Source organism: Giraffa tippelskirchi, chromosome 2, assembly GCF_054371585.1.
Source record: "Giraffa tippelskirchi isolate mGirTip1 chromosome 2, T2T-mGirTip1v1.2.pri, whole genome shotgun sequence".
Lineage (NCBI taxonomy): Eukaryota > Metazoa > Chordata > Mammalia > Artiodactyla > Giraffidae > Giraffa > Giraffa tippelskirchi.
The window spans coordinates 161,191,383-161,216,266 of record NC_137276.1 but is presented as its reverse complement, the minus strand read 5'-3'; the positions used below and the strand labels follow the sequence as shown (position 1 = coordinate 161,216,266).

The window sequence follows — 24,884 nt, the reverse complement described above, 5'->3', positions numbered from 1 at the left end:
AATATGCTATCATGGGACATGGCCCATGTCAGGGCCAGTTGTGAAGAGAAGAGGTGGCAGCGGCTCTCTAATTACTTCAGGGGGAAATGTGTTGAGACCAGGGGTCAGGAACACCTGAAGGCAGAATGGCTGCAAGAGTTCTTAGAAAAAGAGACTTGAGGAAATTGAGAGCAGAGATAAAGTAGCAAAGACTGGCAGGATAGGAAAGGGTAAAATACACTTGAATAAGTAGACGCTGACATTTTGTTTCTAAAGTAAGTATGAAAAACAAAATTATTTTTAACATGGGTTCTAATTTTGTGAGCAACTTCACACAGAAGCAGAGAACACACTGACTCTGATCTACAATAATCACTCTTCAGAGTAACATGCATGGCAAGATCAATTTGGATGATGATAGTCATCATTGTAAAGCAGTTGGCATTTACCGAGTGGTTACCATGGACCATACACTGTCTATGTATTCTACATATGTTAACTTTTGACTCCTTATAACAATATTTTATGTAGGCCACATTTTCGCCCTTATTTTAGAGATGAGAAAACAAAAACGTTACTAAGCAAACAGCCCAAAGATCACACAGTTGCAAAGTGGTAGAACCAAGGTACACAGGTATCAGAAATGCATTCTCTAAGGGGAAAGGGTAACTTTCTTATATTCCTAGTCTAACTTTCTGGCAGGGTTTTAACTAAGGAAATTATTTAATTAAAATTGAACCCAGCAGAAAACAAATGAAATGTTTTATCTGTTAAACATTTTCCTTATGGAATATCTAACCACAGAAGAAGTTAAAAATATTTCACATTCAAGCAAATTTTGCTGGTTTTGTTAAATGCCACCTTTGGAAGGAGAACCAATACCCTCACACCAACACCACAGCAATTAGCAAAATTTTTTAATAGTGGTAACGACAGCAGCATTAAGGTTAATCCCAACACAGAGATCAGGAATAAAGAATAAAAGGAGCTTAAGAACCAAAGGAACTATAGAGGCTGTGATGGGAATAAATCATAAAATTCACAGCTCCTACCCTCTTCAGATAATGCTTCTTACCCATTTAATTAAATTATATCCTAACCTCGACTGCTTTATTAGGAAGCTGCTTATCAGTCCACTGTTTAAGCTTGATATCCACTGTTGTATTAAAAGTCCCAGAATTCATGGTCTGTGCAGCTGGAAGATAGATGTTTTCAATCACATGAGTTGATACTCTTTCCCACAAAGACCGCTGAAGGATTTCCTCCCTGAAATTAAAAAAAAAAAAGTTCCAAGAACACCAAATTCAAATATAATATCAAGTTTTTATAAATAGCTTCACTGAAGTATTGTTAAAGATATTATTAACTTACAATAAGCTGCATATATTTAAAGTTTTGACATACATACACATCTGTGCATCACAGTACTCGAGATAATGAACATATTCATCATCTGCAAAAACTGTAACCACTAGATTTACTTTCTGTCACTACAGATTGTATTTTCTACAGCTTAATGTAAATACAATCATATACCATGTACTCTTATTTTGTCTGTCTTCTTGCATCAGCATAATTACTGTGAGATTTATCCATATCATTGTGTTATATTAGTATTTCACTTTCTTTTTTGCTGAGTAATATTCCATTACATGAATCTGTTTACTTTTTCACCTTCTGATGAACATTTGGGTTGTTTCCAGTTGTTGGCTATCACAAATAAAGTTGCTACGACCATTCATGTATCAATACAAGTTTGTGTATGACATAGGCTATTATTCCTCTTGGGCAAATAGCTAGGAGTGGAATGTCTGGATCATACAGTAATTATATATTTAACTTTATAAGATACTGTCAAACCATTTTCCAAATTGATTGATCCACTTTACATTCCTAGCAGAGAAGTATGAAAGTTCCAGATCCTCTACATCTTGTCAACATTTGGTACGATCAGTCATTTTCGTCATTCTAATAGGTGTACAGTGGTATCTCATTACGGTTTCAATTTGCATTTCCCTAATGACTAGTAATTCTAAGTATCTTTTTATGTACTCATTTACCTAATATTAATACATACTTTATATGCGTTGACTGTGAAGGAGTCCAAGACTATACTTCCTGGTACAATTTTAATAATTTATCAGCACAGAGCACAGAGATGTTATGGTATATTGCTAGGTAAAATTCCTCAACATTTCATGATAATATAAAGGATGAATAATCAAGCTGAAAATTGTACCTTAAAAGATATCTTATAAGAACTGCTACTGCTGCTACTGCTAAGTCGCTTCAGTCGTGTCCGACTCTGTGCGACCCCATAGACGGCAGCCCACCGGGCTCCGCAGTCCCTGGGATTCTCCAGGCAAGAATACTGGAGTGGGTTGCCATTTCCTTCTCCAGTGCATGAAAGGGAAAAGTGAAAGTGAAGTCGCTCAGTCGTGTCCAACTGTTAGCGACCCCATGGACTGTAGCCTACCAGGCTCCTCCATCCATGGGATTCTCCAGGCAAGAGTACTATAGAAAAAAGAAAATTATTTCAATCGAGAAAAAAATTTGTAATCTCTAGAAAATATTTATTCAAATTCTCCAAAATTAATCTCTACTGTAAAATAGTGCTACAGCATACAAAAACACCCTGCTTATCAAGTGATCAGTTTGAAAAGTAATCTCACCTTTTAGGATAGTTACAAAGCTCAGGGTAACAGAAACACCCTCTTCTGTCCAAAAGCCAAACGGTACTTTTCTTGGTTGAAGAGAGTCAACACTCCCTACTGTGCAAGTTGACTCAAATTCACTCAACATTTTGTGTAACATTAAGTCTATTGAGTTAATGAGCTTAGCTGCAGGTTTTCCTCTGTTAATTTTCAGGTCTTTTTTCCATTACAACCAGAAAACAAAAGTAGGCAAGGGAGGACCAAACAGGTGAAGAAGATGAAAAGGTATACATATCCAGTTGTAAAATAAATAAGTCACAGGGATATAATATACAGCATGAAGAATATGACCAATAATAATGTAATAACTTTGCATGAGGACAGATGGTTACTAGACTTACAGTGATTGTTCCATTATGTATGCAAATGTCAAATCACTATGTGGTGCACTGAAACTAACATAATACAGTATGTCAACTATATTTCAATAAAAACAGAGGGGAGGAAGGGAGAGAGAAAGGAGACAAGAAAGAGTGTGAGGAGAGGATGCACACTGAGGGTCAGAAGGACAAAGTCCATTTAGTCATGGCGATAATGACAGATATCGGGAGAATTTTAAGAGCAAGATGGAAGAAAAGAAGCTTATCAGAGCCATCTATTCAGGCAACTTTAAACGCAAACTCAAGACTTCTGAAAGATGAACAAAAAATCAGGAGTCAGCCTCTGACCGGAGAAGGCAATGGCACCCCACTCCAGTACTCTTGCCTGGGAAACCCCATGGACAGAAGAGCCTGGTAGGCTGCAGCCCATGGGGTCGCAGAGAGTCGGACACGACTGAGCGACTTCACTTTCACTTTTCACTGTCATGCACTGGAGGAGGAAATGGCAACCCACTCCAGTATTCTTGCCTGGAGAATCCCAGGGACGGGGGAGCCTGGAGGGCTGCCGTCTATGGGGTCGCACAGAGTCGGACATGACTGACGCGACTAAGCAGCAGTAGCAGCAGCAGCCTCTGACCAAGAAGGCCTTTAGCTGCTCCTGCTTCAGTCTGTGACAAGACTCTACAATCCATACACCTTTTCAAGGAGATCATAACAAAATTCCAGACCATCAAATTCTGACAAGCCTTAGGTTACTTTTTGCAAAGGACCCTCAATGATTATCTTCAAATTCTGCTGCCTGGAAGCTCCTCATTAGCTGAACATGCTTCAGTGTCAGGAAGAGGAAGCTACGTTCTCCTGATCCCACAACCTCTCTAGCAAACCATTAGTCCTCAGCTTACATTGGTCAATTCCCCAGTGTATGTTCTAGGTAACTGGAGGCTTCTTCTCTACTCTAAGTTTTGCAATCATCCAAGGATTCAGTTCAGTTCGGTCACTCAGTTGTGTCTGACCCTTTGTGACCCCATGTTCCACTAAAACACAAAATAGTTACCATTATAGTTCTATTTATTACCCTCTTTATCTCCCAAACTTTACCTATATATTCTTTCTTTTAATTAAAAATTTTTTTCTTTCTTCTTGAAAAGCATAGGACTTACCCCATAAAATAATTTAAAATCAATACAGAAAAAGAAGTCCTCCATAATTTCTCTTTCACTGAAGGTAAAAGTGTCAGTCACTCAATCGTGTCTGACTCTTTGTGACCCCATGGACTGCAGCCCATCAGGCCCCACTGTCCATGGAATTCTCTAGGCAAGAATACTGGAGTGAGTTGCCATGCTCTCCTCCAGGGGATCTTCCTAACCCAGGGATCAAACTTGGGTCTCCTGCACTGCAGGCGGATTTTTTACCATCTAAGCCACCAGATGATCACTATTCACAGCTTAATTTATCATTTAAAAAATTTAATGCCTACATTACTATCTGTGTGTTGACACAGGTGATATTACACATTATTGTTTAATTAATACAATATAAAGCTATATAGTACATGGTTTTCCATGTTAACATCCTATATTTTTCAATGGCTACAGAGCAATCCACTCTATGGATAAATCAAATATTATGTAATTCCAAATAAAAACCTAGTTTTCAATTTTTTTACACTTATACTATCACTTCTATCCTCTAGGTAACCTCTCAAATATCTCAAAAATGTACTCTCTTCTCCATCTGCACAACTACTGTTCTAGTCACTATTCTCTTCTCATCTAGACTATCTCAATAGCCAACTGTCTCCTTGTTCAGTTTTCTCCACCTGTATTCCACTCCCTCTATTACAAAAATCTAAAATGCAAATCTGACCTAAACTCTTCACTGGCTCTCACTGCTTGCAGGATAAATTCCAACCTTCTGAACATGGTTTCTAAGGTCCTTAATCATCTATATTTTGTTTATATCTACATTATTTCATCTTCTGCCTCTTGCTTCTTCTATACTAAAACCATAAGTAACTGCCTTAAGTTACGTGTGTCATTTTTCTTGCTCTCATCTCTTGGCCTCTGAAATAGTCTGGTCACTGGCTTACCTAGCACCTATATATTCTTTAAATCTCAGATTATAAGAATATTTTTTGATTCTTCACACCTGAGTTAGGGTGCTTAACTATGCATTCCTATCTTCCTTTCATTCTTTTAACTTCAACAAAATAAACTTAATACTTCTCACCAAAAAATGTATGCATACTATACCATTTTTTAAGTGTATTTCTATAAATCCAGCCAGTACCATACCATTTTTTAAGTGTATTTCTATAAATCCAGCCAGTTATCCTTCTAAATAAGGATAATTATCTCCTGCTAGTGTCCATAATCGACTCCTAATGATCAAGTAAGTATACTATGTGAAAATGCTGCGAGTGTATTTCTCACTATAATGAATCATAAGACAAACCTAAACCTCCAATAACTTTCTTAAAATATAGCTGAAGTACAGTAGACAAAAAGCTTGTAAGAGCGCTTCTGGATCACCAAATACAGACCAAACAGTCCTCTGACTCAAATAATAATAAACATTATAGAGGTGTACCTTAAAATGTCACATAAGACATTAAGCAGCAAAAAGATACTACCTAATACAACATAAACTATGTCACAAAAATAAAACATTTTGGGTGCAATGCAGTTGATATCAGTGTGTTAAGAACAGCTAAGATTAGGACCTGCTATTTTGATCAATGTTTGTGTTAATCTATAGAGTCTGGGGAAAAAGAGGGGTGGTGATGAAAATATCCAGCAACTCAAAGAATAAATCTCTAGCAACCAGATGTCCTAGTTCTCTCCTTGCTGGCTCAATAGGCAATCTGACAATATAGTTTTCTTGTCCCTCCCATAATTCACTTCACCACCCATATGTTTATCTTCTAGGCTCACTTAAATGTAGGTATACTTTGATTTCAAACTTTCTGTGTCCAAACAAAACTAACCATTCCATTTGATGATGTCAGAAATTTACAAAGGCACATTTTTCTCCATAAATAGCATTACGGTTATTATAGTTTTACAAATCACTTTTTTTGTACATTATACTCATACAATCTAGTCAGGTCAATAGTATTATTCATTCTGTATGTATGTATGTACGTTTACATGCAGACACACACATATCTATCTCTGGCAAACTTCAAAGGCTGGATGACTTACAGAAAAGCATTGCTGTTTAATTGCTATGTTGTGTCTGACTCTTTTGCGACCCCATGGACTATAGCCTGCCAGGCTCTTCTGTCCATGGGATTTCCCAGGCAAGAATACTGGAGTGGGTTGCCATTTCTTCTCTAGGGGATCTTCCCAACCCAAGGATGAAACTCGCATCTCCAATAAAGATAACAAATTTGTTGTGTGTGTATGTGTGTGTGTGCACTTTCCTGATGGCTCAGATTAATCAAGAAATATAGGTAAGATGAGAATTCTTTTTTGGACAAGGAGAAGAGATTAAAAATAGGCAAATTTTCATTAAGAGAGACAAGAGGTTTTACTTTAAAATAAAAATCAAATTTTGATTACGTTAAGAGATTACTGAGGAAGAAAGGGCACCAACATAAGGAAATTACACAGAATATAAACTTCAGGAATGGATACTACTGTCTAGGTTCAATTTTGATAATCTCCAACTGAGCATATAAAAGTTACAGAAAAAATATTTATAATAAATGGCAGTAAAGACAGTTCTACTCTGAGGTTAATAAATTCTTAAAATACTACAGATTTCATTATGAAGGTAATTTTTATATGTTATTTTTTAATTAAAATACAGATTATAAAAACTTAAAAGGATATTTATATATAGCTTGCTTAAGATACATGGACCCTAGTTTGGTTACAGTGCCATTCCAACATATTGATATAAAACATAAATTGAAGATGACAGTTGGCCTTAAAAGCAATTTGCATGAGTATTTTCCAAAAGAGTACATTTACTTGCTATTAAAAAAAAATCTCAAATAGGATTCATTTTCAAATGTGATTTGCACAAAACATATTAGACACACATTACAAACGCACCAGTGTTATGTAGATATGAGAATTTTAAAATAATATACTCTTCTCCTTTTACAAATCAATTTTCTCTGTAGTTTTGTTCTCTGTGTGTGATCAAACAAGAACTAGTTTTGACAGACTGATACTTAGCTAAAGCACAATTTAACAAAACATTCACCTTAGGTTTTTCCTTACCTTGTACTTAAAAAACACACGATTTTATAGAAATCAAAATTATGCATTTTTTAAGTATAAGGTAAGGAAAAACCTAAGATGAATTAAGATCTCAAAAGAGCATGGAGAAAGCTATCTTTCAGAATATCTCTTCTCAGATACTTAATAAATACCTAATTCATTATACTTAAAATATTTAATTGGTTAGTGGTTTTATTTTATAAAAAGACATTTTTATCTTCTTGTCTGTTTACTAAGTGCTTGGGGGATGAGCCAAGGCCACAAAAAATCACTGCCATATCAATCTAAATTTTAGCATTCCTTTATAATTCACATAGTAAAGTCTTTGAGAAAAGGTCAAATACTCACCAATGTTTTGGGGTAACCTGGCTCAGACTGATAACTTCATCGAGGATTTCATTTTTAGCTTTTTCAAATAGTTCATTCTAGGCAACATAGATACAAGTAAGTAAGATTTTCATAAGACAGTCAGTTTGCCCTGCCATGATTTTCAGAGGTTAACTAAAAGGAAAGCCTGTGACAGGCTACTGGCTGGGCTTAGGTTTGAAGCATCCATGACCTGCAAGTAATGCTCTTCCTCTTCTAGACTCTTTTTAGGGATGCCAATTACCAGATAAGGACACAAAAACTGACACAAATGCCTACCTTATTCACTCAATTCTGAATGTAGCTTTTCATGTAACATTTGTTTAGGTAAGTTTTCCATGTAATGTTATGTGACAGCTGTCCATACATATTAACTTAATACAGTAGTGACAGTATCTGATGCTGTTTTACAACTGATGGCATTGTAAAATAAAAGAAAACCAATACTTAAGTCCTATTAACTTAGAGTATAATTAGTAAAAAGGTTAAAGAGCTGATGCATAATTTTTAAAAGTTTATATTACATAAACATGTTAATTTATAAGACCTTGAAAGAACAGCCTTCAACTTCTCAGAAAAAAATTTTTTAAATACTTGTTTGCATATGCTAGAATCCCTAATTGATTTTTAGTATTATGTAATAAATGATTTAAATTATTGTAGAAGTGACAACTGCTCCTTCAAATGTATTCCTGTAACTCTAAAACTAGTAATCATGGTTAAAAACAATTTAGCTTACCAGATTTTATTCATCAACTTAAATTTTGTTAGAGCACAATATTAAATTAGATATACACAAAATTCATGAGGCACACAAATATTACCCGGTCAAGTTCTCGCAGGCGAGGATAGTTATTCTTCCACTCAGTTTCAAGGTTAAAACGTGTTGCTGAGGAAGAAGGAAAGATGCTCAGGTTTGAGGATTCTCCTTCGTTCCAGACACAGTGGTTAAAGGCTATCTCACATATCTGGTATATTAACTGAATTTCTGAATGTGCACTGATAGCTCCTGAGTACTCTGGGCTCTCAATATCTGCTGCTGCTGCTAAGTCGCTTCAGCCGTGTCCGACTCTGTGCGACCCCACAGCCCAGCAGGCTCCTCCATCCCTAGGATTCTCCAGGCAAGAATACTGGAGTGGGTTGCCATTTCCTTCTCCAATGCATGCATGCATGCTAAGTCACTTCAGTCATGTCCGACTCTGTGTGAACCCATGGACAGCAGTCCACCAGGCTCCTCTGTCCGCACGATTCTCTAGGCAAGAATACTGGAGTGGGTTGCCATGTCCTTCTCTATCTCAATATCTCAGAATCTGCATTATTGCAACAGTTTATCAAAGTAATCCTTTTGACTTTAGTTTTCCCATTTTCAATCCACAAATTGCAGAGCTGACACAATTTAGTACAGTTGCTAAGAGCATGGGACTCTGAAGTCAAGTCACCAACTCAATTCTGATTTTAAACTCCATTCAAATTCCAGGTCTATTATCTATTACTGTGTGATGCTGGGTGCGTTATTAGGCAGGTTGTTCTCTGCCTCAGTATGCTCTTTGGTAAAATGAGAATAATACAAGATTGCTGAAGGACTAATGGGATACATAGGTAGTATTTCCTACTGAGAAAACGGAAGGAGGGTATACTCTTGCCAAATAAAACTATGGAAGCAAGCAAAGCCATGGAAAAGGAAGGCCTGGGATTCAGGAACCAGTACAATACGCCTGAAAGTACACTGGCTGCTCTGCCTCCCGACACATTTCCTCTCATTCCTCTAACAAGGCGGAATCTGAGTTCTCTATAGTTTTCTAGGCTCTTTCTCTCAAACATTACTGCAAACTTTCTGTTTAAACTTTGCAATGTACTCCTAGCAACTGTTCTTCCAAAAGGAAAAATCCTGCTCTCATACAACCAAAGATTGGTATTTTTCCATTTCCCACATACTGTTTTATAATAAATGAACGAAAAGCAACTGTTAAAGGAAGCCAAGAATCTGATGGATGCCTAAATCTGTCAGGTAATAAAATACATAAATTTGAGAGCTTATTTTAAAAACCCAACATACCTTTGAAACTATCAGCCTGCTGTTCAACTGACTCTCGTACCATTTTCCAAAAGCAGTCTGATACAGCAAGGCTTAGATTTCTTGTAGTCACCTGGTGTGCCTTTAGCATGCTTGTCCTACAAAACAATGACCAGAGTTAAAGTATATTAAAGTGGCAGAAAGGACAATACTACCACCAAGTTTGAGAATGTGCTTGTTATAACCTAATGAGAACAACCACTTACTTACTTTATACTAGGGCTGTCCAATGATCTTTCCACGATAAATAAAGTAATCTATATCTGTGCTGCCCAATACAGCAGCTACTAGTCACATGGGGTTACTGATGCCTTGAAATGTGTGGCTAGTGTGACTGAGAAACTCCAGTTTTCCTTTACTGTTAACTAATCTGAATTCAAACAAGCACAGAGGGTTAGTGACTATTGTATCGAATAGCTTAGTTCTTGTTGTTGTTTAGTCGCTAAGTAGTGTCCAACTCTTTGAGACTTCATGTACTGGAGCCCACCAGGCTCCTCTGTCCATTGAATTCTCCAGGCAAGAATACTAGAGTGGGTTGCCATTTCCTTCTCCAGGGAATCTTCCTGACCCAGGGACTGAACCCACGTCTCCTGCTTGGCATGCAGGATTCCTTACCACTGAGCCACCAGGGAAGCCCTAGCATAGTTCTACCCCCATCCCAAAAGATAATTCTCAAGACTATGGGTGAAAAGACTACCTTGACTTACTACACTAATATAGAGGCAAACACACTCTTCCAGCTCAAGATTCTTTACATGTTACAATGTTTTAAAATTCAGTTGCTCTTTAGCATCTCCTTTTTGCTTTTCTGTTAGTATCTTATTTTCTGTTAACATCTGTCAGTATCTATTTAAGGACACCCCTTTGACACTGCCACCTCTCACTCCAACTTTCCCCAATACTCTAAGAGAAATCTGGACACGTATTTAAAAATGTAAATGTTGATTTTTTAAAAATCACCTTGTAAGTAAAACAACTTAAGAGGTACTGGTGTTGTCTCCAGTGCCCATATGCCAAGGGGAAGTTGATTACTACACAATGTTTTGTACTATGTGATAAACTGCTCCCAACTTTGTCACAGTAGTCTGAGGACTTGCTTACTAGATATAGATCACTATTTGAGAATTCATCTCTGGAAAGTCAATGTTAAACTGATAGCTATAAGACAAACTTTTAAATTGAAAACAGCTGAAGTTACTCCCTCACTATAAATTCTTTAAATATTTAAACAAGATACTTACTTTAGGAGTTTTGAATTCTGAAAAAATTCTTCTTCATAGTCCCTTATAGCTTCAATGCTTTCAGAGCTGTTTCCTAGGGAAACATGGTGGTAAAGTGCTAAGTTCATTTTTATTATTTGAAAACAACAAAAAACTGTAATAATCCATCTTTGCATACCTTTTCCTGTTACAACAGCAAAATAACCTAGAGCTTTCATTGGGAAGAGTTTTCCTTCAATTATCTGCTGAATCTATTTTTAAAAGTGGGAAAAAATAAACATGACGTGAGTTTACATAATTTTAAAGCTTAATATGACATTTACAAGGCAAATTTAACAATGCTGTGTATGTATATGTTTTAGGTAAAGGTATGTCTGTACAAGTGCTGAAATGTATTTCAAATGCTATTTGAGGAAACAATAAAACATTTGTTTTATTAAAAATGTATTATCAAAACATAAGTACCAAAATTAGAACTCAGAATGATATACAGTGGCTTAGAGTCGGGCCTTAGTTTGAATTTCTGCTCTGTCACTTACTAGGTATGTGGCCTTCAGTAAGTTACATAACTTTTCAAAATGGTAGTTGAAAAGAGTATATGATATTTAACACAGTGTCAGGCATGCAGATGCAATTAGTAAATGGTCAGTCAGTCAGTTCAGTCGCTCAGTCGTGTCCGACTCTTTGCGACCCCATGAACTGCAGCATGCCAGGCCTCCCTGTCCATCACCAACTCCTGCAGTTCACCCAAACCCATGTTCATTGAGTCAGTGATGCCATCCAGACATCTCATTCTCTGTTGTCCCCTTCTCCTCCTGCCCCCAATCCTTCCCAGCATCTGGGTCTTTTCCAATGAGTCAGTTCTTTGCATCAGGTGGCCAAAGTATTGGAGTTTCAGCTTCAACATCAGTCCTTCCAATGAACACCCAGGACTGATCTCCTTTAGGATGGACTGGTTGGATCTTCTTGCAGTCCAAGGGACTCTCAAGAGTCTTCTCCAACACCACGGTTCAAAAGCAGCAATTCTTCGGGGCTCAGCTTTCTTCACCGTCCAACTCTCACATCCATATGTGACCACGGGAAAAACCATAGCCTTGACTAGATGGACCTTTGTTGGTAAAGTAATGTCTCTGCTTTTTAATATGCTATCTAGGTTGGTCTTAACTTTCCTTCCAAGGAGCAAGCGTCTTTTAATTTCATGGCTGCAATCACCATCTGCAGTGATTTTGGAGCCCAGAAAAATAAAGTCAGCCACTGTTTCCACTGTTTCCCCATCTATTTGTCATGAAGTGATGGGACCGGATGCCATGATCTTAGTTTTCTGAATGTTGAGCTTTAAGCCAACTTTTTCACTCTCCTTTCTCACTTTCATAAAGTTTTTAGTTCCTCTTCACTTTCTGCCATAAGGGTGGTGTCATCTGCATACCTGAGGTTATTGATATTTCTCCCGGCAATCTTGATTCCAGCTTGTGCTTCCTCCAGCCCACCATTTCTCATGATGTACTCTGCATATAAGTTAAATAAGCAGGGTGACAATATACAGCCTTGATGTACTCCTTTTCTTATTTGGAACTATTTGTGTCTGTTGTTGCATGTCCAGTTCTAACTGTTGCTTCCTTACCTGCATACAGGTTTCTCAAGAGGCAGGTCAGGTGGTCTGGTATTCCCATCTTTTTCAGAATTTTCCACAGTTTATTGTGATCCACACAGTCAAAGGTTTTGGCATAGTCAATAAAGCAGAAATAGATGTTTTTCTGGAACTGTCTTGCTTTTTCGATGATCCAGCAGATGTTGACAGTTTGATCTCTGGTTCCTCTATCTTTTCTAAAACCGGCTTGAACATCTGGAAGTTCACGGTTCACGTATTGCTAAAGCCTGGCTTGGAGAATTTTGAGCATTACTTTACTAGCGTGTGAGATGAGTGCAACTGTGCGGTAATTTGAGCATTCTTTGGCATTGCCTTTCTTTGAGATTGGAATGAAAACTGACCTTTTCCAGTCCTGTGGCCACTGCTGAGTTTTCCAAATTTGCTGGCATATTGAGGGCAGCACTTTCACAGCATCATCTTTGAGGATTTGAAACAGCTCAAGTGGAATTCCATCACCTCCACTAGCTTTGTTCGTAGTGATGCTTTCTAAGGCCCACTTGACTTCACATTCCAGGATGTGAAGGGAATGGCAAACCACTTCAGTATTCTTGCTTTGAGAATCCCATGAACAGTATGAAAAGGCAAAATGATAGGATAATGAAAAAGGAACTCCCCAGGTCGGTAGGTGCCCAATATGCTACTGAAGATCAGTGGAGAAATAACTCCAGAAATAATGAAGGGATGGAGCCAAAGCAAAAACAATACCCAGTTGTGGATGTGACTGGTGATAGAAGCAAGGTCCGATGCTGTAAAGAGCAATATTGCATAGGAACCTGGAAATTTAGGTCCATGAATCAAGGCAAATTGGAAGTGGTCCAACAGGAGATGGCAAGAGTGAACATTGACGTTTTAGGAATCAGTGAACTAAAATGGACTGGAATCGGTGTATTTAACTCAGATGACCATTATATCTACTACTGTGGGCAGGAATCCCTTAGAAGAAATGGAGTAGACATCATAGTCAACAAGAGAGTCCGAAATGCAGTACTTGGATGCAATCTCAAAAACGACAGAATGATCTCTGTTCGTTTCTAAGGCAAACCATTCAACATCACAGTAATCCAAGCCTAAGCCCCAACCAGTAACGCTGAAGAACCTGAAGCTGAACGGTTCTATGAAGACCTACAAGACCTTTTAGAACAAACACTCAAAAAAGATGTCCTTTTCATTATAGGGCACTGGAATGCAAAAGTAGGAAGTCAAGAAACACCTGGAGTAACAGGCAAATTTGGCCTTGGAGTACAAAATGAAGCAGGGTAAAGGCTAATAGATGTTTTGCCAAGAGAACGCACTGGTCATAGCAAACACTCTCTTCCAACAGCACAAGAGAAGACTCTACACATGGACATCACCAGATGGTCAACACTGAAATCAGATTGATATTCTTTGCAGCCGAAGATGGAGAAGCTCTATACAGTCAGCAAAAACAAGACCGGGAGCTGACTGTGGCTCAGATCATGAATTGCTTATTGCCAAATTCAGACTTAAATTGAAGAAAGTAAGGAAAACCACTAGACCATTCAGGTATGACCTAAATCAAATCCCTTATGATTATACAGTGGAAGTGACAAATAGATTCAAGGGATTAGATCTGATAGACAGAGTGCCTGATGAACTATGGATGGAGGTTCGTGACATTGTACAGGAGACAGGGATCAAGACCATCCCCACGGAAAAGAAATGCAAAAAAGCAAAATGGCTGTCTGAGGAGGCCTTACAAATAGCTGTGAAAAGAAGAGAAGCAAAAAGCAAAGGAGAAAAGGAAAGATATTCCCATTTGAATGCAGAGTTCCAAAGAACAGCAAAGAGAGATAAGAAAGCCTTCCTCAGCAATCAATGCAAAGAAATAGAGGAAAACAACAGAATGGGAAAGACTAGAGATCTCTTCAAGAAAATTAGAGATACCAAGGGAACATTTCATGCAAAGTTGGGCTCGATAAAGGACAGAAATGGTATGGACCTAACAGAAGCAGAAGATATTAAGAAGAGGTGGCAAGAATACACAGAACGGTACAAAAAAGATCTTCACGACACAGTAAACGGTAGCTACTATTTTTATTTCCCCAGTATCTAAATTCTAACAAAGCTGGATGGTCTTTTTTAATTAACTCTGAAAAAAAAAAATTTGCATCCATTGGTTGTTAACTCTTTTGGGGCAAAACTCCTTTTCTAAATGTAATAAAATCTACCGACTCTGTCCCCAGAAAAATACACATTTGCAGATATCTATCATTCACACACAATATAAAGGAATTCCTACTTTCAGAAGCTCACTCAGATAAATATTGAGGTAAGAATCCCTCCTCTAAGATAAGTAACGTTCTTAAGCTAATGCTAAATCTTTAGTGTAAAAAGAAAAGACTGATATAAGCTTCAACTGCATTCAAAGGAAATACAAGCTCATTACTCTAAAGAGAAGAAAATGAAAGAAAAGATGGGAAATGGGAAAGAAGCACAGAAGTTTGCTTCCACCTCACTTTCCCCTTCTCCATATCAGGACCAATACCGCCATGGCAAGCCTTCCCCTTGAAAACAGGGCAAAGCTAAGGTCATGGAGACTGAAGACAAGAGTTAACACAGCAGGCTTGAGACTGCTGTCCTCCGAAAGGCCTGCTTGTCCTTGGCTGGCATCTGTGAACTTCACTGGTAAACAATCCCCTACATTGATACAGAACTTTCCCTAAATAACAGTGGCTTATTGTACAATCAATGCGGTTTATGCTGAACATCTGCTTTCCTTTGGGCGTCTGGAATTTTGGTACTTGTGGGTGCCTATGTGACCAGCCCCCAATAAAAACCTTAGGTGCTGAGTCTCTAGTTAGTACCTCGTTGCTGGCGGCTTAAGCATTTCCTGTGTGACTCTACCGGAAAGGATTCCTGGAAACTTGAGCGTGGTTTCCTTCAGACATCATCTCTTGCATTTTTTTCTTAGTATAAGTATGACTATGTACTGAGTCCTATGAGTCCTTCCAGACAATCAGTGAACCTAGGGGTGTTCTCTCTTGGGAATCCTTACCACAGAGGCATAGTCTCACAAATTTTCAGATTTGTGAGAAAAAGAGAAATTCTAAACAGAAGCACAAGTGATGGCTACTTATATTTCAAGCTGTTGTTCTATGGGGGATGAAGTTATAATAATAACTATGGATGACAGCCACAATTTATGTAACACTTTCATGCTAAGCTCAACCACTTTACAACAAACATTTAATTCAATAAATCTTCATAACCTGTGAGATGTGCTTGTGCTTAGTTGCTCAGGTGTGTCAGACTCTCTATGACCCCATGGACTGCAGTCCGCTAGGCTCCTCTGTTCACGGGATTCTCCAGGCAAGAATATTAGAGTGGATTGCCATTCCCTTCTCCAGGGGATCATCCCAACCCAGGGATGGAACTCAGATCTCCTGTGCTGCAGAATTTTAGTACCATTAATATTTTCATTTCCAACAGGTGACAAACCTGAAACCACTGAAAAAGTGAAATAACTTACCCAACGTTACATAACAACAGCAGAGCAAATGGGAAACTAAGCAATCTGGCTTAGTTTGTGCACTTTCACCCACTTTTACATTATGCCTTCACAATTAAGAAGAGAGCATGCTCTAGTAAAACTTGCACACAATGGTACCTTGAAACAAAATTCTTTCCTTGTCAAGGGAGGAGGAGAAAATGGACACGGAACACCATGTATAGATGTCATGTGTGTGTGTTTGTGTGTATGCTCAGTGGCTAAGTCGTCTGACTTTGCGACCTCATGGGACTGTAGCCCACCAGGCTCCTCTGTCCATGGAATTTTCCAGGCAAGAATCCATCTTCCCAACCCAGGAATTGAATCAGTGTCTCCTGCATTAGCAGGGGGATTCTTTACCACTGAGCCACGTGGGAAGCTCATATACAAGACACAAGAATATCAGAAATGAAAATGACCCTAGAGATAAACTAGCCTCATAGACTGGATTGTGCACTGCCTGGCTGCAGAACAAATTAACAAGATTTGCCCAAGGACATGTAGCCAGCTGTTGATAGAGCATGGATAAGAATGCTGACCCTGGACACCCCCTCCAATGCCTTCTCTATTATGAAAATCTGCCACACGTTCTTTAATCAGTTAAGAAAGGTAATATTTATCTGAATAAAAAATAAAAAAATTTAAAACAAATAACACAAGTAATGTCCAAAAGGAATTTAAACTGTCACTAGTTTTAACACTAATTTATGAACATTAACTAATGTTAAAAAATACTGCAATGAGGTTAATATGTCAGTCTACAAAATTTAGAGTAAGCAACATTACTTTTAAGAATTTGAATCAAACTAGTTATAACTGTAGAATTAAACTTCAGTTCTGCACTTACATAATTTACTATAACTTTACAATACTTTGCTTTTTTTAATGAAAACCAAGAAAAATCCCATTACTACTTGTATTTCACAAGGAAATCTTTTCTCCCCCCAATCAGTTTCTGTCATAACTAAAGCTTGCATAAAGAATTTGCCCTCACCCTGCTTGGACTAGTCACATTTTTCTCTGCCAGGTCTACTTTGGTCAAAACAAATATTGTTCTTCTTCCATGAGGATCCATTTGACTGACCAAGTCTGTAACAATGCTGCGTTCAGCATCCACAGATCCATCTGAAAATAAATTGAAAAATGACACTGTTATGGTTACAAAGTGGGTTTTAAAAACTTCAAGAAGCTACATCTTGTGTCTACACTATTGCAAGATCATCTTTCTTAATATTTTATCTTAGTTGTGAAAAGAAATTCTAGCCAATAAGAATTTCTATGATGCCTACACAGTGAAATTCATCAAAATATCACCAACTTCAATTCTACTTACTAATAAAATGAACAAGAGGAGAAAATAAAACATTTATTTTATATGTTTATGTAAAGTGAAGTCGCTCAGTCGTGTCCGACTCTTTGTGACCCCATGGACTGTAGCCTACCAGGCTCCTCTGTCCATAGGATTTTCCAGGCACGAGAACTGGAGTGGGTTGCCATTTCCTTCTCCAGGGGACCTTCCTGACCCAGGGATCAAACCCGGGTCTTCCGTGTTGCAGGCAGACACTTTACCATCTGAGCCACCAGGGAAGCCCATGTTTATGTAACACATATGTAAAACAAACCTTTATTGCTAAATAAAGAAGAATACTAGTGCAATTAAAATCTTTCAATAAGATTTACCTTGAATACATAGTATGATGGCATTAGGGTTCTGCATGTAAGCTTTGCTGATACTGAAAATAGTTTCCTTTGTGTCAGGAGCCATGCCTGATGTCACAGTCTTGAAGAAAAAAGTTTTAAAGGTCATTATAAATGTCTGCCACAACAGAATAAGATAAGATACATGTTTTGTATACACTTACATTAATCACACCTGGTAGATCAACAAGCACCATCCTCTGCAGTCCAGGACCTTTTACATTTAAGGATATGGTCTGTTCAGGGAAAAAAACATCCAAAAGCCAAAAAATTAACTTTGAGAGGCAGCTTGTTAGGAATTTTTTTGTTGACACATATCCTGAAAATTCTTTATCTCATTCATTTAGATATGTGGTTCAGAAAAAAAGTTACACTTTTTCTGATCATGGGAGTAATTATTTCATAAAACTTTTCCAAAAAATGATACATTCTTTGGAATATTAAAAAAGACTATGTATCTTTGAACTGTTTCAATCTAAATATCAATGCTAATATCATGATTTCAAATCATAAAACAGTGGATTTCCATAAAACATGGCCGAAATGAATTGCAGCACTTACCTCAGGGCTAACAGTACAGCCTTCTTTCACATTTTTCCGCATTCGGAGTTCTATTTCATGTCTTAATGCTGCAAGCTATCAATGGAAAAACAACAAAATCCTAAGAAAATTGTCAGATAAATATTCCATCTAGTTGTCTTTTATAAGTTGACACAGATTATAAAAAATTACACATATAAATCTCATACGAAATCTACTTACATCTTCCTCTTTAGTAAGATCAAACTCCCGAGAACTATCTTTAAATAAGGCCACGTGATGAGGGCCTTCACTGAGAGTCACCTGAAATTAACAGAAAATTGAGAAGACTGTATTTACAATTTCTATTAATTCCCACAGTACTTACATGGTTCCATTTCCCAGTCAATGTTATACACAGTACCAAGCACAAAACCATCAATCTCAAAACTTGAAAAACTACAAGGAAATTTTGCATTTCACATCAACAGTAAATTCAGGTAACAACTCATTTCTTTAACATCTACTTATTGAGAGTTAAATGTGCCAGAGGTTTTAGGTCTTCTCCATCTCCACTCACTCCCTAGGTGATCTTATCCATTAGGGAGTTAACTACCACTTTTAGATGTTTGATTATGACTCCTCCATTTCTATCTCTAGTCCAGACTGCCCTCCAAACTTGCATATCCAGCTGCTGCTTTGTTAACATGCCACAGGCAAGCCCCAAACTCCTGATCTTTGTTCTTGTCTGAGGGGTGACTTCTACTAATTTCTACACTAGGAATAATTCCAAATGCTACATATCAATTATTTCTTTTGTCAAAATTCTTCATTTCAACACAATGGACAAACTTCGTTAAAGTGATTACTTCCCTGAAGAACTTCACTTGGCCTACCTTTTTCTTTTAACTGAAGTATAGTTAACAAATGATATTATGTTAGTTTTGGTGTACAAAATAGTGATTCAACATTTAAATACATTAGAAAATGATCATCACAATAAGTCTATTAACCCAGAGAACCTATTTTCTCACCTTAACTGGAGAACGTGTCATCATCTCCCCAGATCCTCTAGGAAATATTCGTGCTTGAGCAATCATTTCCAACACACTCGTTTTTCCAGCACTTTGATCTCCAACCACAACAACCTTACCACAAAATAAATACCATATATTCATATTTTTTGATATGAACTTAAATTTAATACATTTGGAATGCTTCTGAGAATTAGTCTTTAAAAACTGTTCAGTCAAATGATTTTAAAATATCCAGAAAAAAATGATAGTTTATACATGGATGTGTACTGAAAATAAACAGTAAAACATTAATTGGATCCATTATTTATAGCCAAATTTTTATTACTAATGCCAATTTAAACTACTAGTTTTAAAACCAGATTAACATTAATATTGCATAAATCTCTTCCATAGCTAGTTTACTCCTTACAAAGACATTTTCAATTCTGTGAGGTTATATTTCTCCTATGTACTTAATTTTATCTACCATTCAGGAATTTTAATATCATGGACATCATGAATATATAATGCCAAATATCTAAAAGCCTTCTTTCATTATGCATAAATATAAGTAAACTGCTGCTGCTGCTAAGTCGCTTCAGTTGTGTCCGACTCTGTGCGACCCATAGACGGCAGCCCACCAGGCTCTGCAGTCCCTGGGATTCTCCAGACAAGAATACTGGAGTGGGGTGCCATTTCCTTCTCCAGTGCATGAAAGGGAAAAGTGAAAGTGAAATAAACTAATGGACCAAAATAGTCAAACAACATTCAATGCTTGAGACATCACCTAGAACACATGAACATCATAGAGAAAATTTTATGTCTTTGTCTATATATACACACACACATATAACATTTTAAAAAACTAATGTGCTTTTTTGCTAATGTGCAATTTCACTATGTACTAATTTTTCACTTACCCTTGGCAGATGATCTTGTGTATTATAACTGGCATCATAATCAGACAGAACATCAAGAACTTCAGAATACATATCAATCAAAGATTTCTGTAAAATTCAAAAAATCAATATTATAAAATACATAAAATATTTTTAAAAACCCACAGATGTGTCAGATAAAAAAGCTGATAAATTCAAAGAGTCCCCATAATTGTATTCTGAGTAAACGTAAAACAGTACAGAATAAAATTCCATACCTTCTTATCCAATTTATTTCAAGAGACACTGATTTAACACAGTATGTTAATTCAGGATTTCCTAATCTTCCAATTAAACACTAAAAGAGAGAGTCTATTGTTTAATATTGAAGAGCTAGGGACTTCCCTGGTGGTCCAGTGGCTAGGATTCCCAGCTCCCAATGCTAGGTGCCCTGGTTCAATCCCAGAGCCAGGAACTAAGTCTCACATGCCCACAACTAAGAATTTGCACACCACAACTAAATATCCTTCATGCTGCAACTTAAGAGCAACTAAGGATCCCACGTGCTAAAACTAAGGACCTGGGGCAGACAAATAAATAAATATTAAAAAAAAAAAATACTGAAGAGCTAATATTAAGTGCCCAACAAAGAAAGATCATTAACTCTAAAAAGGCCCAATAAGCCAGGTACCAACTGAAAGGAATGTTTGGTGTATGTGTCAGAGAGGGACAGAGGGAGAGAGAGACTGAAGAAAGGGTATAGTAGAGAAAGAATCACCAAAATTATTGCTAAATCAGTAAGAACGAGTACTGTATACTGATAATTGGGCAGACTAAAACGTGAGAGCACCAGGAGCAGACATCCTGTATTGTTCTCTCAGTAAAAACAGGGTCAAACATGTTTTCTGGAAAATAACAAGCTACAAGTATTTGAGGAATGACTGAACATATAAACAGGCTTGGGAAAAAGGCTACTACCAAGCATTTAATAATTAAAGGTAAGTTTTAATACCAAAGTAGGAAGAAAATCAGGGCCTGAAGTTCCTTTCATCTCTTAACACCTAAAAGTAATTAAAAGGAAAGCAACTATTATCCCTTCGACCTAAAGATAAACAACAAATCTTATTTTTATTTTTTATTAAATTTTTATTAATTTTTATTTTTTATTAAATTTTATTTTCAAATCTTCTTTACTATTTCACTTAATGAGAAAAAATACAATTTCTCAGGTAAATTCTCAGTATTTATTAACACTTGGATGTGACTTTTCCAACTGCCACATATTGGCTTATAAATAAAGTCATGCTAGTATATTTTCCCTTTCATGCACCGGAGAAGGCAACGGCAACCCACTCCAGTACTCTTGCCTGGAGAGTCCCATGGAAGGAGGAGCCTGGTGGGCTGCCGTCTATGGGGTTGCACAGAGTCGGACACGACTGAAGCGACTTAGCAGCAGCAGTAGTAGTATGCAGTTGCAATTTGGAGTCAGAACTACTAATACATGTTGGCTAAACCAGAATTGTATATCCTTGGACCTTGGCCACAAAATGCATGTGTCATGATTTATTGCAGTTTTGCTACACAAACATTCTGTTTACTTATATGACATTTAAGTTAAAAAAAGAATTACTTCAATTTAATGAAGCACATACAGATTGGTTTAGTGGAGAATAACAATATTTAATTCACTGATAATGGTAATTATCAATGTGCTGATAACAATACCAGCATGTTTTTTCAAAAATTCTTTAAAATGCCTAAGGAATTTTCCAGAAGAAAATGTTAACTATTGTAAAACTGAAGAAAATGGCCTCTTCATTCAGTGGCACTACAAGTAAGGCAATAAAGATAGGACATATGTAATTTTCTATTAACTTACTGATTTTACAGCTGCAGAAATGAAGTAAACCTAGAAGCAAAGTGTTAGTCACTCAGTCGTGTCCAGCTCTTTGCGACCCCATTGACTGTAGCCTGCCAGGCTCCTCTCTCCATGGAGGTCTCCAGGCAAGAATATTGGAGTGGGTTGCCATTCCCTTCTCCAAGGTATCTTCCCCATCCAGGGATTGAACCCGGGTCTCCTGCATTGCAGGCAGATTCTTTACCACCTGGGCCACTGGGGAAGTTTCAAATATTTCAGAAAAAAATAAAGTTGATTCACAAGTATGGAGAATTTATGGATCTAGTGAAAAAACAAATGTTTGGAGACTATAATTTATGAAGTCTTAACAAAAGAGGAGACCTCCCTTTCCCCCAAGGACATAAGATTAGAAAGAAAAGGATGATAGAACCCTTTGCAGTTCCTTAAAAACTGGTATTGATGAACACACAATGTGAAGTGGCAGAGTTCTGAGAGCTAACAAGTTAAGACACACTTAAAATACCTTAAGCTTTCTATGATGGATGCCTTTGTCATCTTTCTGTAATACTAATTTTCTCAATTCTTTGTTCTCCTTTTCTAGCCGTTCCAAGATTCTCTGGTACTTTAACTGCAACACAGTAACAGAAGTAACTTTATAAGAAACTGATCGGTTAAAAAATAACATTAATTAAGTATAAATTAAAATCTTCCTTGATTATGAAGCACTTAAAATGAATTATTTCATTTAAAAGTCAACTATGAAAATGTTGAACAAAATAATGATGAATATTATCTCAAACAATGAACTTCATAGTTTTCTGTTATAATTGGCATCTTATTGGAAAATTCTTTGCTGTTTATATTGAAGAAATTAATAAAAATACTAAAAATAAAAGGAGTTGAAAAGGCAAGCTCTTAAGTATACTCTATGAAGCACTATTTCCTGCATCGAAATTTTAAATCTTCAGTTAAGGCACATTTGACAAAAATTCAAATTTTCCTTATGCCCCTATATTATTTTATTAAAATGGTATAAAATAAAAATAGCTAATGGCACCTGACCATGCGTTACATGACAGGCCCTTTACTCAGTGTTTCACCTGTATTAACTCCTTTAAGGCTTCATGTGAGGCAAAGGTTATACAGGTTAGGAATCAGAGGTTAGGGATGCTTAGGAGCCTATCCAAGGTCACAGAGTTTTGAATATAGGTCTGAGTTGAGGGCTCAAACTCTTAAATTTTGGTAAGTTTCTATGGCCAGAGATCACACATTAATTTTTAAAATATTGATATAAGAACAATTTAAAAGACTAATACGTTTATACAGGCTTTTTTGTCAAATTAGATGCTTGGCTACACACTGTTCTCCAATAAATGTGATCCTTTTCTAACTGGTCTTCTCTGTTTATACTCGATTATTTCTTCTATAAACATTAACCATGTTCAGAAAATTATTAAGAATTACTCTTTCTTACAACCAACTGGATTTTTTAAAATTTTATTTTCAATTGGAGGACAATTACTTTACAATGTTGTGTTGGTTTCTGCCATACATCAACATGAATCAGTCATCAGTATACACATATCCCCTCTCTCCATAACCTCCCTCCCCATCTCACCAACTGGATGTTTTTATCCAACTTTACAGTAACATGTCTTTTGTTAATGGAAAGAAAGAAATGGAAAATATTTCTTGGAAAATATGTTAAGCTGTTACAATCTTCCAAGCACAAAGTAAATAACAAGAGATCATGGCTTTATCCTCAGAGAATGTCCAACTTAAGATAAATTTAAGAAATTATATAGTATGAGACAGGTAGAACTGTAGGTTAGTTTATATTATAAATATATTTTTACAGAACTTGTTCATTTATATTCAGTAACAGTACACACAACAAACTTCTGGTAGTTATCTAAGAATTAGACCTATGCTGTCTAATACAGATAGTAGCCACTGGCCACATATGGATACTCAGCACTTGAAATGTGGCTAGTCTGAACTAAGGTGTGTGTTAAGAATAAAATACACATCAGATTTCTATAATTTAGTAAAAATACATAAATACCACATTAATATTTTTATACTAACTAGATATATAACTATTTTAGATCTACTTTGTTAAATATATTATTAACATTAAAATTCTACCTATTTCTTTTTACCCTTATTTTAATGCAAAAATTTTAAAGTACACATGGCTTGCATTTTATTTCAACTGGACACTATTAATACAGGTAATGCCATTATTATATCATGAATTCTCCATAGAGTACTTTCATCAATGCCTAGCAGCTTCCAACAAATGGAAGGATTGATATCAATAGGTATATATAACAGTGGTAGAATTTCTACTGGTTCACTTGGTAAATACAGAATCAATTATGGAGTCTACATTTTCTGGGGCTGGAAACACTCTTTAGTATATGTCAGTCTGCAGGCTTCCTGCAGAGATGTGCTACTGGGCCATCCTGCAAAGTTCTAGGCCAGTAATTTTCAAACTTAAGAACTCATCAACATCACTCGAGGGTTTTTAAGAACAAAGACTGCTCAGTTCCATATCCAGAGTTTCTGATTCAGTGCACTTGGAATGGGACCAATAATCTGCATTTCCAACAAGTTCCCAAAGAATATTACTGATGCTAATGCTCCAGAGATCACATTCTGAGGCCAGTGATTCTTAATCTCTGGCTGCAGACTGTAATCACCTGGCTGTGAAGCCATAACAATGTTAGGGCTGCTCAGAGCACACTTGATTCTAACGTACAGCTGACTCTAAGAATCAATGCATAGATATTAAGAAAACCTGAGACTCAACATACACTGGTTCCTAATTTCATTTAAATTGCTTTGTTGT

General features: G+C 36.8%; 1 protein-coding gene across 8 annotated transcripts in view; it reads right to left on the bottom strand.

The window, feature by feature from the left end:
• OPA1 (OPA1 mitochondrial dynamin like GTPase) overlaps positions 1-24,884 on the bottom strand; it is an 84,913-nt gene that overhangs the window by 35,089 nt on the left and 24,940 nt on the right. For all 8 annotated transcript variants that reach the window (XR_014067833.1, XR_014067842.1, XR_014067836.1 and 5 more), the window contains 14 exons: positions 22,554-22,658; positions 20,215-20,301; positions 19,313-19,426; positions 18,522-18,602; positions 18,321-18,395; positions 17,924-17,995; positions 17,742-17,841; positions 17,056-17,186; positions 11,084-11,156; positions 10,927-10,999; positions 9,668-9,783; positions 8,436-8,500; positions 7,594-7,670; positions 1,080-1,245 (listed from right to left, as the gene is read on the bottom strand). Coding sequence is in view for 4 of the 8 variants with exons in the window: in XM_081537650.1 (XP_081393776.1) it covers positions 1,080-1,245; positions 7,594-7,670; positions 8,436-8,500; positions 9,668-9,783; positions 10,927-10,999; positions 11,084-11,156; positions 17,056-17,186; positions 17,742-17,841; positions 17,924-17,995; positions 18,321-18,395; positions 18,522-18,602; positions 19,313-19,426; positions 20,215-20,301; positions 22,554-22,658 (1,335 nt within the window). In the remaining 4 variants the exon portion in view is untranslated. The remainder of the gene's footprint in view (positions 1-1,079; positions 1,246-7,593; positions 7,671-8,435; positions 8,501-9,667; positions 9,784-10,926; positions 11,000-11,083; positions 11,157-17,055; positions 17,187-17,741; positions 17,842-17,923; positions 17,996-18,320; positions 18,396-18,521; positions 18,603-19,312; positions 19,427-20,214; positions 20,302-22,553; positions 22,659-24,884) is intronic.